The sequence below is a fragment of the Protopterus annectens genome, chromosome 14.part0 (assembly GCF_019279795.1).
Source record: "Protopterus annectens isolate FY-2018-M chromosome 14.part0, PAN1.0, whole genome shotgun sequence".
NCBI classification, from domain to species: Eukaryota; Metazoa; Chordata; order Ceratodontiformes; family Protopteridae; genus Protopterus; species Protopterus annectens.
Genome location: NC_056748.1, coordinates 130,597,905 through 130,612,680, shown reverse-complemented (window position 1 = coordinate 130,612,680; position 14,776 = coordinate 130,597,905). Strand labels below are relative to the sequence as shown.

The following is a 14,776-nucleotide window of genomic DNA, read 5'->3' as shown; positions in this document are numbered from 1 at the left end:
TATGCCCTATATGGTCAATAGACTCCTTTGGAAACTTAAATGTGGACTGGCCTTCATCAACAATTCATCCTCAGAATTCTTGAAAGCGGCAGCCATGTCCATAACTTACCTGGTGTCAGGGTTAATCAGCTGCTCAGTCTGCAGTCTGTAAACAGGTCACTGTTGTACTCCTACATAAAGGAAAGACTTGTAGCATTCTCAGAAGTTAGTGACCTATCAGCCTTTTCACCCTTATAAATTCTAGAAAAAACCTATACCAATGCATCATTAATAATAACCTCATCTCTACCACACACAATGGCTTTTATTATAGTCTTGGCCATATTCTTGTGGAATATACCTCCTGCTGCGGTAGTGTTGTTGCCTCACAGTTAGAAGTTGCCCATTCGTTTCTCAGTTAGAGCGTCTTCTGTGTGGCGATATGCATAAATGGGTGTTCCTTCGTTGAAGGTTGTGCGTTAGGCCTGGCAAGCCAGCACATAAAAATCTACTGCCAATCATTAGCAGACCGGAGTTCCGCTGTGGCGACCCCTAACTGGGGAAAAGCCGAAAGACACAAAGTAACTAAACCAAAGGCAAGATTTTTGCTTATAGGGATCCCAGGAAGAAAAATTCTGTGATACTATTGTCTCCAAAACTCAAAATCTGATTATTGCATGACCGATGTAGTTAATTTCAGACCACTTGGTTGGACTGATAATTACTCATGTTTGATAAATATCAAAGTATTGTACTAACACAGGAAAATCATACAAAGAAATGCAAAGTAATGCCAGCACATTTATGTATGAATATTTTGTTTAGCATGTTCATCCCTCTAGGACAACTGCTTTCTTTAAAGGAGACCTGAAATTGTATTCATTCTGACTAGAGGAAATTTGGCCAAGAAATTGGGGAACTCCTCCTGCTTTTTTGATAAGTGTCATGGGATCTTTTATATTCACATGAGCTGACACTAACTCAGACAGTTGGGACCTTGGATTAATATTGTCAAAGGATGGCACACTCAGGAATACAGTATCTCCTAATGCTGGACTGCAGGGTCAGTACTGGAAAACGGGTTAAAGCACCTGGTATACAGGAACAGAATCCACAGCCTTCTGAACTGATAGAGTCAAAGATGAGTATTATTTATTTTATTTATTTATTTTATTTTATTTTATATTTGTTAACCGGGCTAGTCTAGCTGGATACATATCCTTTTTCAGTAGAGGCCCGAGGAGAAAAGCTCCAACATAAATGGTAAATCACAAGTTGAAAAAACAAGTTATAAAAAATACAGGTTACAAAAAATACAAGATTATAAAAAAGTATAATCAAGTTGACGTGTTACATTTACAAGATTAGTATAAAAGTACGATTTTATATAGAAGAATTATGGGACAAAGATAGATCGGTTGGTATACATAGCAGAGATATGTTAAATACTAATAGTATATATACGAATTCAAGAGTATTCAAGTATTAATCAAAAGATTTTGTTTCCTTTACTTTAGCATTCTTAGTTAGCACAAAATCATCCACTAATATAATTTAAAAGTAGTAGTACTTACAATTTAATTTAAACATGAGTAATTTGTGGTTTTAAAAATATATTTCTTATTACCACTGTTTATAATGTAGACTGGCATCTCCCATAATCTTCACCTCTTAGTAAATACTTTCAGAGCCATGACCTTTCCTATTATCATTTTATCTCTCTCTGTTGTTCACAACCTATAACAAGGTTGCCACAGGATGTCAGGTTTATAGCAAACAACCACACTAGAATCCACTATTGCTCCTTGCTTTGCAATAACTTCAACCAAAACCTGCTCCTAATTCACCCAAAATTCTCCCGTTAGCTACTGCATTTTTCCAGCTGCCTTTCAGTTGCTTGTATCTTGGAATGGTAGAATTCACATTGTGACCTTAGGATGACTTGTCCACTTTTCATAGTCATACTTAAATCCAAGAATAAATTAAGTGATTCTTGCTCTCTGCCAATGCTAACAATCTCTGAAGCAGACTTCCACTCACACTGTGGCAAATTTCTTCTGTTTATGAATTCAAAAAATCTCAAGTAGCTATCTTCTCACTAAATTCGATATGTCATTGTGGAGTTTTATGAAAAGCTTTATTTGCTTTTGCACATAAGGAGAATTATTAATTTACTCCTGATGTGATGTGTTTACCTGTTATCTGATATTAAAAGTTTCTGATGTTAGTTTACCCCGTTTTATGGTCAGTATATACATTACTTATTTATCTTGCTTTAACTTAAATGTAACTGTATTTTGTGTGAAAAAATAGTGCAACCTTTATTAGCAATGTCCAGTCTTCTCTATAATCTGGTTATTGTTTAATTACTGTTACAATACACTGAAACCATGCATATTCATTAAGTAACCGTGACAATGTACGTTATATACACGATAATGTTTAGTTGCCAATGATCACCAGTTTATGTGTTTGAGGAATGGATTCCAAAAAATTCACCTCCAGAGCAAAACCGCACAGACAGCAGTCAGAAGTAAAATGGATCTCAAAGCTGTCAGCAGCTATGAAAGCTGTTGGACAATTTGCTCTACCGTACTTTCTTCTTTGTGTCGCAGTGCATGGTGTTATAGCGTTCAAAGCAGTCAGGCTTCTCAGATGCAGTTCTATAGCACTGCTGTTCATTCAACACTACAGTAAATTTGCAATAACAACTACAAAAGTACATAACAAAGGCTTATGATCTGGCTGTCACTCATAAACAGTATTAATACATATGAGACATGAATGCAAGAAATTTGATCTTGATGCAAATTTCTTGAATCCATTTCTCAAACACATTAACAAACACTTGAGGTCACTGACTCAATAACACTTGTGGAATGTTGAATTTTAACTGCTTCAGTGTACTATTACTTGCAGAGAAAAATGGAAGGAGTTTAGCCGTTTTACATTTTTTGAAAACTATAGCACAGTGGAGAAAAGAAGTGAAGTGTCCAAATGAACAAACAGATTTAAACCATTTAGACCTTCACTCTGCCACATTTTTCTTAAGTGTGATGGTGTAAACTGTATTACAGCTTTTAAAGCTGTTAAATGCCTCTGGTATTGTTCTGTGGTAGTTTTTAATGCTTTAGTGCAAGCCTTGAGCATAACAATGGTGAAAGGTGCATAAAGTAGCCTTCTTCCTGGCTCTGGAGTGTAACCACAGTACTATGTGTACTACAAGTTTGTTATGCACTTTCCTGACATCACACCAAAGTGAATAATAAGGTTATTGTTGTGCAGTCACCATGCTTCATGTATTAGGTTTGCTAAAAAATTATTCACTTTGTTTCTTTCTGCAGGATTCTATGGAAAATGGTTAAAAAAGTGTCCATTTGGACATTTCTCGTCAGCAAATGTAAATAAAGTTAAGTAATGTGTAGTAGAGGAGTAGTAGGAATTCTGTCGAATGGGAGATCAATACCATTAATAATCAGAAAAGCAAACTTATAATGGAAAATAAAAATCTGCTAATGGAAGTAAAATGTTATGAACTGTTACAGCCATTAGGATTAAACAATAAAGTGCAACTCTGAGTGTGGCAATAAGAAAAGTTAAATGTGCAGTCAAAATATGAAAAATAAAACTTGCGTATGAAGGAAAATGAACAGGACTGGTAAAGAAGCAATCAGTACTTGATAGGCATTAAAAAGGTAGAAAGGAAAGAGTGTGATTTGAGTATTAAATGTACAGTGCAGACTAAATATACTGTGAAGGGGCACACATGAGATCTGTTTAGTAAAACCCCTTTGGTCTATATATGTCTTCCTGTGGCTGTTTTGTCAAATGTGCTATTTGTTAACTGGCTTGGAAAACCTTTTTGTTTGCATTACGTCATAGTTCCCTTCTGTAATACCATACATTTCAATAAGCCTACTGAATAAAGGCTTTAGAACATATTTTACATTTCACATTTAAAACGTTCTACCTTTTTCCAATGGAAAAAGTGACAATACAAATTGAAATACATCTAACACTAATACAACTCAGGGTGAACAAGTCAATTACCTACTACAAATTATATAAATTAAAATTTATATAATTTCATAGATAATAAGCAAACACAGATTTGCCAACTGATGTGCAGTCATTTGTTATGGAAACAACATAATGTTAACAGAATTAATAAGTAATGAAAAGTGCATTGTCCATTCTTAAACATGTTCGCTCATTACAGTCAGACTGCATATGTTATAAAGATTTGTCTTTATGTGTTATCACATAAAACTCAGTAACCCTCTGTTTAGGTTAGAAACTAGAAAGGAAAATTACAGCCACACATTATTTTTTGGATCCCATCCTCAGCTGTCTTTAGACACCTGAGATCTCTGCAGTGACCATGATACTTATTTGATCTCCGCTCTCTGAAGGGGTCATCTGGGCAACAGGAAGTTGGATGTTGTCAAATGTAGGACCAGTGTGGATTTTTTTCAGTTATACCCTACTGGCATCTTTTTTCACCAAGACATAAGGTGTACATTTATATAAAAATGGTGGAAGCACATTTCTTTTCCACTTTGCACATTTATGGCCCCCACAGGCACACTTCTGGAGCATTGGCTTGGATATCTGTAAAATAAATGCCAAATAGGAGCAGGCCCAGAACTGATCTCTGCAGCACCTCACTAGCTACAAATTTACATTTAGAGAGGGAACCAGCAACTTTCACAACTCAAGATAGCCAATTTACAATCCATTAAACAATGCTCTATTTCTAATAAAGTAAAATAAAATAAAATGAAATAAAACTACACATGCAAGAAAACAGATAAAACCAATAGTGTTTTTACAAAGGGTCTATGGTTAATTGTCAAAAAAACTAACTATTGAATGACATATCATCAAAACCATCGAACATCCATTCCTCGAAGTGCACTTCATTGAACCTGTGACAGAAGGGAAAATAAATAGTTGGCCAGCACTTCCCTGTCTCACAAATGGCAGTACTTCAAACCTACCCAGGTGGGGGGGGGGCTTTACCCCCCCCCCAACTATATATATATATATCAACTCTGAGATCACATTACAGTGGGGAAAAGTGAGATGGGGAAGTGTTGGCCAACTAGTTACTTTCCCCATCTCACAGGTTCGATGAAGTTCATGTTCGAGGAATGGACATTCGATAGTTTGCTTTCAATGATGTGCCATTCAATGGTTAGTCCATTTGATGATTAAACATAGACCTCTTTACAATACTTTTTTAAAACTCAAGAAAATGAAATACAAGATATGTCTTTACCTGTACCACTCTCTCAAACATGTGAGCCAACGGTAAGAAAGATATTGAAATGTCTTCAACCACAGGAGCATTTAAGCACTAAAGGGAAAAAGCAAAGATAATCATGGTATTAACATCTCTTTAATATGATATGCAAATTACAATTTATTAAGGTTGCAAAAATTACTTTTTTCACACACTGATTGTACACTTACTGACAGACTTTACTTTACAACTGCTCAAGTAGCATTGTCACATATGAACAATATCCATTCTTATAATGAAACCAAGTATTTATAACCGCATTGATAATAAGCATATACCGAATATCGGATGGAGTTCAAATTACAGAACTCAGAAATGTTGCTGTACGTCTGTCCTGTTCCTAGGGAGAACAGTTGTTCATCACAAGCATTTTCCATATTTATACTTTCTAATTATGTCATAATCATATTTATACTTTCTAATTATGTCATAATCACATTTATACTTTCTAATTATGTCATAATCATACCATCTGGTATAATCTAATACAGCAAATTCAAGCCTATTTCAGGTCATCTTAGATTTCAAGATGGAAACTTTTGTACATGCATTGTACATTATTGTTTAACCATCATGACACAAGCCATATATTTTAGACAATATGCAGTTTGGTAAACCAGGCTGCAAAAAACAGATTTTTGCCCAAAGTGCTATATATAGTGTGCATTGTTTACAGAGAAGCACGCAGACATGTAGTGATCCAGCTGTATGACGCTTACAACACCATATTTCTTACAGTAAAGCATACAGAATGACAGTGATATAACTGTGTCAAGCAAACACACACATTTTATATTACGTACCCCATCATATCCTGTTAATTAGCATTAGCTCCTACATTCTCTCTGTTACAGCAAGCATTTTCACATGAATATTGCTGGCAGTTTTGGTTTTGCTGGCAAAAGACTGGTTGTGCATTTGTACATGAGAGGAAAAAAAACACATGAATTGTTTTGGGAAAGTTGGAAATCTGCTACATAAAATGAAAATGATATGCCAAAAAGTATGTTTCGGAAGTAAAGTAAAAATAGTTATGTTTTCTCCTCAAACTGCAGGATTAGAAGAAAAGAAACTGGGATTTACTATATCTGGCTATGTCTGCATCAAAGCCCTTTTAGTGATGACCAGTAAATGCTCACTGGTATAGCGGTCCTGATAAATTTCATGTAAAAAAATCTACATTCATTTTCTTGAAACTTGTCAAATTCATTAAAACTTTTAATATAGCTTAGTCAAATCTGAGGTTTGTGAAAGGGGTACTATCAATTGTACATTTCTGAATTAGACATATTTCTTGATGCAACATTGCAACCTTTGCTTCTCCAGCTTTCACTATGGTAGAGCTCATTAACTGGGGTGGGGTATGGAAATACCCCCTTTGTTAAGGATTTGCGTGACTCAGGAAGCTGATAAAAACGTACAGCAGAGAGTGTTATTTGTAAACCCAAAATGATAAGTGCATAGGTTGTTTCCTGCAATGCAAAGTTGAATTAGGAACAGAAAGTTATGTGTGAGTAGAAGACTGTGGGAAGATATGGTTGCAATTGCTGTTACACTACTTGCAGTGTGCAGGACAGCTGACACGTAGCCTGCCCTGGCTATTATACTATTGACCTTACATTTCCATCGCAGTGTGGGCTTATACTAAGCTGTATAATAGTTTTCTTTATAAATAACTTATTTCTGCAGGTTTCTGCCTTGTGCAAATACATAATTTAGTGCTTGTTTGGTTGCATTTATTTACTGGATAGTTTTGAGGATGAGACATAAATGAGAAGGGATAGTCCCTTACTTATTGGGCAAGGACTGGAATATTACATTTATTAGCCATGCTGGGGAGACAACATGTACATTGGGGGGCTGTTATATTCAAATTATGGTGTTAACTTCAAGGTTTGTAGAAACAAAACAAAAATCTGCTTGCCAGTTACAAAAGTATCACGTTGCTGAGAGCTGAAACATGAAATGGGTAACAGTTTATATTTGTGGAGGGTTTTAGAGGTCACTTAAATATCACCCAATTTATGATGTTACTCAACACGAAAGTTCAAGACTGCTTCTTCCTTAGGGGTGGAAGGTGACAATTGTTTGCCCATGATGCACTAGGATATTTTAAATACATTTCTTAAAATGAAATGATGATGCTTAACAGGCCAGAAAGCAACGACTGCTGGCCCTCATGTTTTATATATGATATTCACACAACAAAACCAAGTGTCTGTTAGCATATGACTCCGAACATTCTGGAGAAGTATGACTTTTTACACACAGTAAGCAAAATGTAAAAATAATGTTAGACGTTAACTGCTAAAAGAAAAAAAAATCAAATCAATAGGTAGAGTTGAGGAAGAAAGCCCAGAACAGATCTGGAAGTATAAAGAAAGCGATCAGTTTGTCATTTCTTAACAGGTGAGAAGCATCAGGTAAAAAAGAAATGAGGCAGTCATATCAGTGTATATCCAAGAACGTGACGCATTGGAACTGTCACTTGTATTTAACGTAAGTTAAAAAAACAGTCGGTGGTTTGGGGGTGGGGCAGTAGTCAGTTCTAAGAAGGCCATGTGGAATCAAGTATTACAGATAAAGAAAAATGTACCAGAATGGATAGGGCAGATTTAATAGCAAGAGCACAGGTAGTTCATCTATCAGTCCAAATAAAGGTGACAAACTTCAGGTGTAAAGTAAGAAAACTTCAAGGATTTACATTCTTCATCAGTGAGGTATACGGTAGAGCTACTTGTTAAACACTAATGAATTAGTTTTTTATAAAAAAAATATTTTATCCAATAAGCAATAAAAATCATCAATTAAAGCAATGATTAGACAAAATATATATTGTTTCTATAGTGTCAAAGGTAAAAAACCCATGTAGAACTGTATGAAAGAAACAATGTTACAGTCTTTACATAATGCATCCCACTTTTTGTAACTTAAGAGTAATGAACAACATTTCCATAGGTAGCAAAAGAAAAGTAACAATTATTCACGCAAGAGTGGTAGAACACACCTTTTTTTCAAAGCTATAAATATCTATTAAGTAGCTTTAATCTCTGTATTGAGGAAAAGTTGGAATAGGCTGGGATTCTGGGAGATAAAAGTTGTATTTTGTGGCTTGGTTGGAAGAAAAATGCATTCAGCAACTTATTCACTCATAGCTCATAAAGGCAATATAACAGTTCATGAAGCTGGCTTCCTTATTAAGTGACATAAGCAAAACAAGAAAGGGCATAATGTAAGTAACAAAACACTAAGGCCATTTATCTAGGATGCCCTGCACTGGACACATTAATCAAGGTTTATCACTTGTTAGTCATATTTTATACTTACATTCATATTTTCATCACTGGGAGACTGACATGTTATAGAAGGCCATTTTGTGAAATACCAGGTGGGAGACAGAAAAAATACAGTCACTGTCATATTTCTCAGCTGTCCAGATTTTTGCAGAATATCCACATTTTTGCTTCAAATTTTTGGTCTATTCTCCATAAAATCTGTGTTTTTTCTGGCAAATCACTGGGATAGTCTGAGTATTTAAGTCACTAATAATAATGACATACATTTGAGTTTCAGACTTTAAATCCTTCAGAAAATGTTTAACACAAACCTTCTTACTATAGCAACTTGCTAAGTTTGTAAGAGCAATATTTAAAATCTGTCCCTGTTCTTGGACCTTTGTCTCTCCATTTTGTCAGGCTTTGTCCAGATTTCTTGCACTAAGAGGTTGAGAGGTATGGTCACAGTCCATCTATAATACACTGTGCTGGAGATTTTTGATTGCTTGTAATTATGAAGATACGCAATATTTCCCTAGGTACATTAGTATTTCCAAAACCGAATGACTTACAAACCATTGCATGGTATTGAATGATACTTTAGACGCTGGAGAAAACTGTCACTGCTACTTGCACTATAAATTGAACATCACGAGAAATATTCACAGCTTTTTATATTGCTAACTATGTAAATAAGCACTATTTCACATTTTATAAGTATCTCAAAGGATTTTCCTGTTGTCACATGAAAGCACAAGTCTGTCTGAACAAAAGTGATTATACATTTTCTAAGACATGAAAAGATTTTTGTGAAAGATTTTATAAATCTGGGTTTGTGTTCCTTATAATATATTAAGTATATAGACTGTGAACACTGACTACTGCAACTGTAAATAAGACTTTTTATTACAACATTATTTTGCATCTTTTGAATAGCATTTCCTGCTCACAAGATATTTACATTTGTGTGACTTACATTTGATGTTTGATTTTTTTTTTTCAGAAAAGGTTGTGGAATGGAAGGATGTGTGTAGGCTGCTAGATGTTTGACATTCTGCAGATTTGATGTTTTAATGAATTAACAGTATATGTGGTCTGATTTAAGTGCTGAAAAACCTAAATTCTGATATTTTCAAGCAAACATTGCATTTTAATGACAGGCTACAGATGGACAACAACCTAAGGTTCTTCTACTTTTGTGCCAAGTTGAATGGTGAAACACTTTTGAGGGATGAATGAAGAGATAAAAAAATACTCTAAAGTTAATTTTATGAAGGCCTTTCTGAAGACAAAGCCCTCAGGAGGGGAACTAGCAGGGGAGGTGGCCTGATTGTTACAGTCTCAAGAAGATAAAGTTTTTCTTCCCTTTGACTTGGCAATGATAAAAATTCAGAGTGTGAAGACAAAGGTTTCCTTCAGGTTAGCAGAGGATACATGTCTGATTGACATAGAAAATGATATCTGCAAATGTGTGATAAAGTGACATGCACCAAGGGTGTGATAAGAGACTGAGAGGTGGTTCAGGGCCTACATCCTGCTTTAACATGTATACTTATCATAACCATCATCCAGCATTTATTGAAGTTATTTTCCATGATCAATGCAAATTTGAGGAGAGCTGAGGTCTGACAGGACAGAAGATGGAGCTGATCACCATCTTAGCTGATAACAGCAAGTGGCCAACTGTTTTATCGCCATCACTTGGGAGGATGATGGCTGCCACCCAGAAACATTCTGGAGACTGAAAGGTCTACTCATCACTTAATCAAATGGTGAGACATATCATTTCAGTAAACAAGGAAGGGCAGTGTCCAAACTCTGGGTCTTGTCCTCAATAAAGGGTGTGAAGAGTGGCTCTATTCCAGTTAACATTGTACCTATCTGCAGATGATATGGACAATGACCTCTCACTACAGAATGATAACCACAATGATGAAATTTTAACACCTACCTAGGGAGCAGTGGAAATTGAAAAGGAATTATATCTGGACTCTTGATCTCGTAACCTTCTGTCGTTTCTGATCCTGCGTGGGATCTCTAGATGATCTATTTAGACTGATACTTTGCTGGGCCTCATCAGTAACTGGTAAGTGATGTCTGGTGATGAAAGTCTGGAGTTTTTTAATCAGTGATAACAAGTCACAGAGCTGAATCTTGTCTGTACAGACCAATGACATTGTTCTGATTCAAGAAAAAAAGTCAGCGTCTACAGTGTTTATAACTCTTGATATAGTGAGTACAGGTACATTAAGATTGTTTTTTAATCATTGAACAAATAAGCTTTTCAATGACACAGGTCAGGAAGACATGATGAATATCTCCAAAGAAAGTGGCAAGTCCTTTGCAATGCAAATCTGGGTTATCTCATATCAATCAGAGAACTGGCAATAAGAAAGCTCACCAACATGTCTGACATCTTTATGACTTTTCCAAAAATGGAAATAAGATTAAAATGTCGATAATTAAATGTTTTTTTAGACCCAGCTTTATGCAAGGGAACAGTTGTTACCAACTTTCAATGCTGTGGAAGCATGCTTGTTATTATTAAGGTATCAATGTAAAGCTCTAGCAGTGGGCCAGCAAATAAGGGTTTTTATATCTCTGCAAGTAACTCATTTGGGCATTGTGACTTCCACCTTCTGAGATGCTGAGTCTTTTGTCCTTCGTCTTTCTACTAGCTGTCCATTTGTCTACAGTTATAGTGGTGCTACCTTCCCAATGTATGTCCCAATGTTCACCCCTTGTAAACACACCTGTGGAGCACTGCTGCAGTAATTCTGTACAATATGCAGTATTTTCAAATGTCCTTCTTGCACTCCTTTGCTACTCCACTAGTTATTTCTACTGACTGATACTGCTTTCTCTAATGCATCCGGAAAATGTCTTGTCTCCATCTCTCAACCACCTCCACTAACCAAACCTTCTGTTAGACTGCCCTAAATTATCAGATGAACTTTATTTTATTGTATTCTTAGGGCACCATCTGTCATTCCTCCCCAACTTCTCATGTTTTCTAGGTTACATTCATTTCATTCATAACTGACTAATCTCTTTCATTTCTAGGCGGCTGGGCAGACCTTTTCTCCCACTTCATTATTTTTCTAATCGTACCTCTGAGTTGCAGATGCTGTATGTTCCATGGCAGTTGACTGACTTTGCAGAATGTTCCTGATTAATCTTCATATTTTGTAAAAGTTTAGATTTTCTGGTAAATTATAGAGTACAGTCAGTCAACAATGCCAGACATTAGAATTTCGTACTTGTTCAGAAATGCATGCTAATTCAAAACTTTTTATTAACTTTTTTAAGTGATATAGAGTAATACATAAAAATTGTCCTTGATTTTGGGAATTTGACCCTACCTCTAGAATTTTTTTTAATGTCTGGAATTTTTGAGAAAAGAGTTGGAGATGTGTGGTTCTTATTATTTTATTTCCTTCCTCATATTTTACTAAATGCAGTGGTACTGCTTCTCTGATTTTTTGAGTTCCTGTCACCTTTATCTAGTGCTTACCATTGTATTTCCCAGCGGATTTAAATGAACCCTTCTTTAATGCCCTACATCAGGAGCTTTAAATGGTGGAATTTTACCTTAAAATAGTTATGTGTAGGAATATTTCTACACATTTGCTGTTTCCACTGTTCAGTTATACTACACACACAACTACATTCCGTGCAAACTAGGTGCATAAATTTCAGAGTCACAGAACAAACATATTAAACTTACATCTCCTCAAATATTTGCCTAATGCCAGCAAAGCAACATTCATAACTGACTGACTTTGCCTTTAGACTTAAACCGCACATGTTAAATAAACTGGGTACTTTGAGACCTTATTCTAACTCCAGTGGTGTCCAGTTCCACATAGGTTTAGCACAATAACCTCTGGTGAGCACTACTGTCCTCCCTGACCACTTTTACCGTTGCCATTTAAAAGCTGGAAAAGACACAAGCAGGACTGATGGGAAAAGCACATGGCTTAAGTCTTCAGTTGACATTTTACAGGATGTACATTAACATATGCTATTAATAATTCCTTTGACCAGAGACCCCTTTGGCATGCAAAAAGTGAGTGTCCAATGAGCTTGCACAACAGATATTGGGGAGGATCTATGAAATATGTCCCCTTCTAAATGACATGTGTGTAGTTGGTAACTGGTTTGGAATGATAACATAGTATTCCAGATTTTCATAAAGTTATGAAAAGTGGTCTGGTAAGTTGTTATTGTTGGGTTTGTGTTTCTGTTTCAGCTACAACTATATTTGGCTCTGCTCACTATAGTACACAATTCTATGGGGTTGGGAGGATGGCCTAATGGTTAAGGTGTTTGCCTTGCAAACACAAGGTACAGGGTTTGAATCTCACATGGGATATCTGGCTAGGCTTAAAATAGCTTGCAAGGGCAATTAGCCTAGTACTAACCTATGAACCTAATAATTTTCTTCATGGTAAGAATTAGAAGTCTTGGCCACTGCAGCCAAAGGATGTATGTAAGGATTGGGGTTGTGATGTACAGGTGGTTTTAATTGTTGTGTGAGTGATTAATTAAGGAGTAAGATATGACTTTAAATTAAAAAAAAGACATGATTTTAAATTTATTGTCTCAATGTCATTCCTAACATGGGTTTGAAATAAATCTGTGTTATCCCAGAGTTATGTATTTATCATAAGTTAGAATGATATTTTCATACAATTTGTGAAGAAAGGCTGGTTGTCAGTCTGATATGTGTGACCCCCCCCCCTCCCCGAGTACACTGAATAATTATTAATTAGTTATAAAATGTAGCCAATTCAATAATTAATCTATTAGTTGAAATGCCATTGAAAAGTTAAATGTAAGTAAACTGCAGACTATCTAGGCAATTTTATCCCACAGCAAGTAAATATGAGTGTGCCTCAAGTTCTACTAGTGAAGTCATTGACACTTCTGAGGCATCAGTTACCCAAATTATCAGATCTTAATATGGAAAAAAGTAATCAAACCAACCTGTTTAAAATGATGTTAGTTTGGTTTTGATCATAGGAATTACAATGCAAATAAGTGTTAATTAGTATTACTGCTCCACTACTGCCCACTGTTAAGTTGTACCTGCAGGTTTGTGGATGTCCATCAGCAATCAGTCAATGTAAGGGATATTCTCCTTTCTCCACAGCTGCATGACTGTGAAGCTAGTAAATTTAAATTAGGGGTGGGGGGCTAACCCCTTCTCCCCACATGGGAGGTGCATCCTGCCCCCCTGCAAAAAAAAACTTTTGGAGATGTATTTAGTGTATGTGATATTTTAAGTGAGTTTCAATGTTTTTTGATCTTGATGAAATGCGTCACTGTTTTTTTCTTATAGCAAATGAACTTCATATGTGTATTGTTTTTGCAAAATGCCAGTACCATGAGAAATAGTGGCTCAGGAATATTGCTGTTTCAAAATTTGTTTGGAGTGGTAGTGGTACTACCCCCCACCCCCAAATTGCATGGAAGTTTAGATGATAGATGAGCAGAGCAGGGGCTTGCATGTACCCATTTCTGCTTCAAACATGATGAAGCTCCATGCTCTTCAGTCATTATATACATGCAGTTATGTGCCACTAACGTTAAGAAATATTTGCTTTGCAGCTGAATGAGGCTAACATAATGTGTATAGCAGCAACCCAAAATACCAAATATAATTTTCATTGCTCCAGTCCCATGGATGTGTTTATCACTGTCAGAAGTTGACTTGTTTGGGGCACACATCTGGGATAACAAATCTGGATGTTGTAGTTCATAATAGAGGGTTAAAGCTGTAAGCGCTGTCAATGATCACCTTGTAGTACTGGGTTTGATTCTTTCAGTGTCTATGTGTAAATTGGGGAACTTAATTAGATAATGTCCCCCTAAGAAAAATAATATTTTGTGCATCAAGGGCTTACCTAATTATTTTACAAACAAATGTTAATTAGCCAACACCTACCCCAGGTGAATATTTTTGACAATGATCCGTTGAATGCTTACAACGGTGATATTATAGTTTACAAACATGTTTTAGTGAAATGGGTTCAGATGAACAATGCTGTTACTTTTTCACTTATTTGACATTATTATCCAATTTGGAGAACTGAGTTAGACGATGAACAACAAATTAATATATGACGCTTACTTGGTGTTTCCAGATGATTTAGTTCAAAGCAAAAACTCAAGCAAGATGGAACGAGATAACCCTGCTTCACAAGAAGTACTC

The 14,776-nt window shown here is 35.8% G+C and overlaps 1 protein-coding gene across 5 annotated transcripts in view; it reads right to left on the bottom strand.

Annotated features, from left to right (window-relative positions):
* The window catches only part of ACSL5 (acyl-CoA synthetase long chain family member 5), a 630,479-nt gene that overhangs the window by 211,166 nt on the left and 404,537 nt on the right, over positions 1-14,776 (bottom strand). For all 5 annotated transcript variants that reach the window (XM_044055842.1, XM_044055844.1, XM_044055845.1 and 2 more), the window contains exon 11: positions 5,261-5,338. In XM_044055842.1, the coding sequence (XP_043911777.1) occupies positions 5,261-5,338 (78 nt within the window). The remainder of the gene's footprint in view (positions 1-5,260; positions 5,339-14,776) is intronic.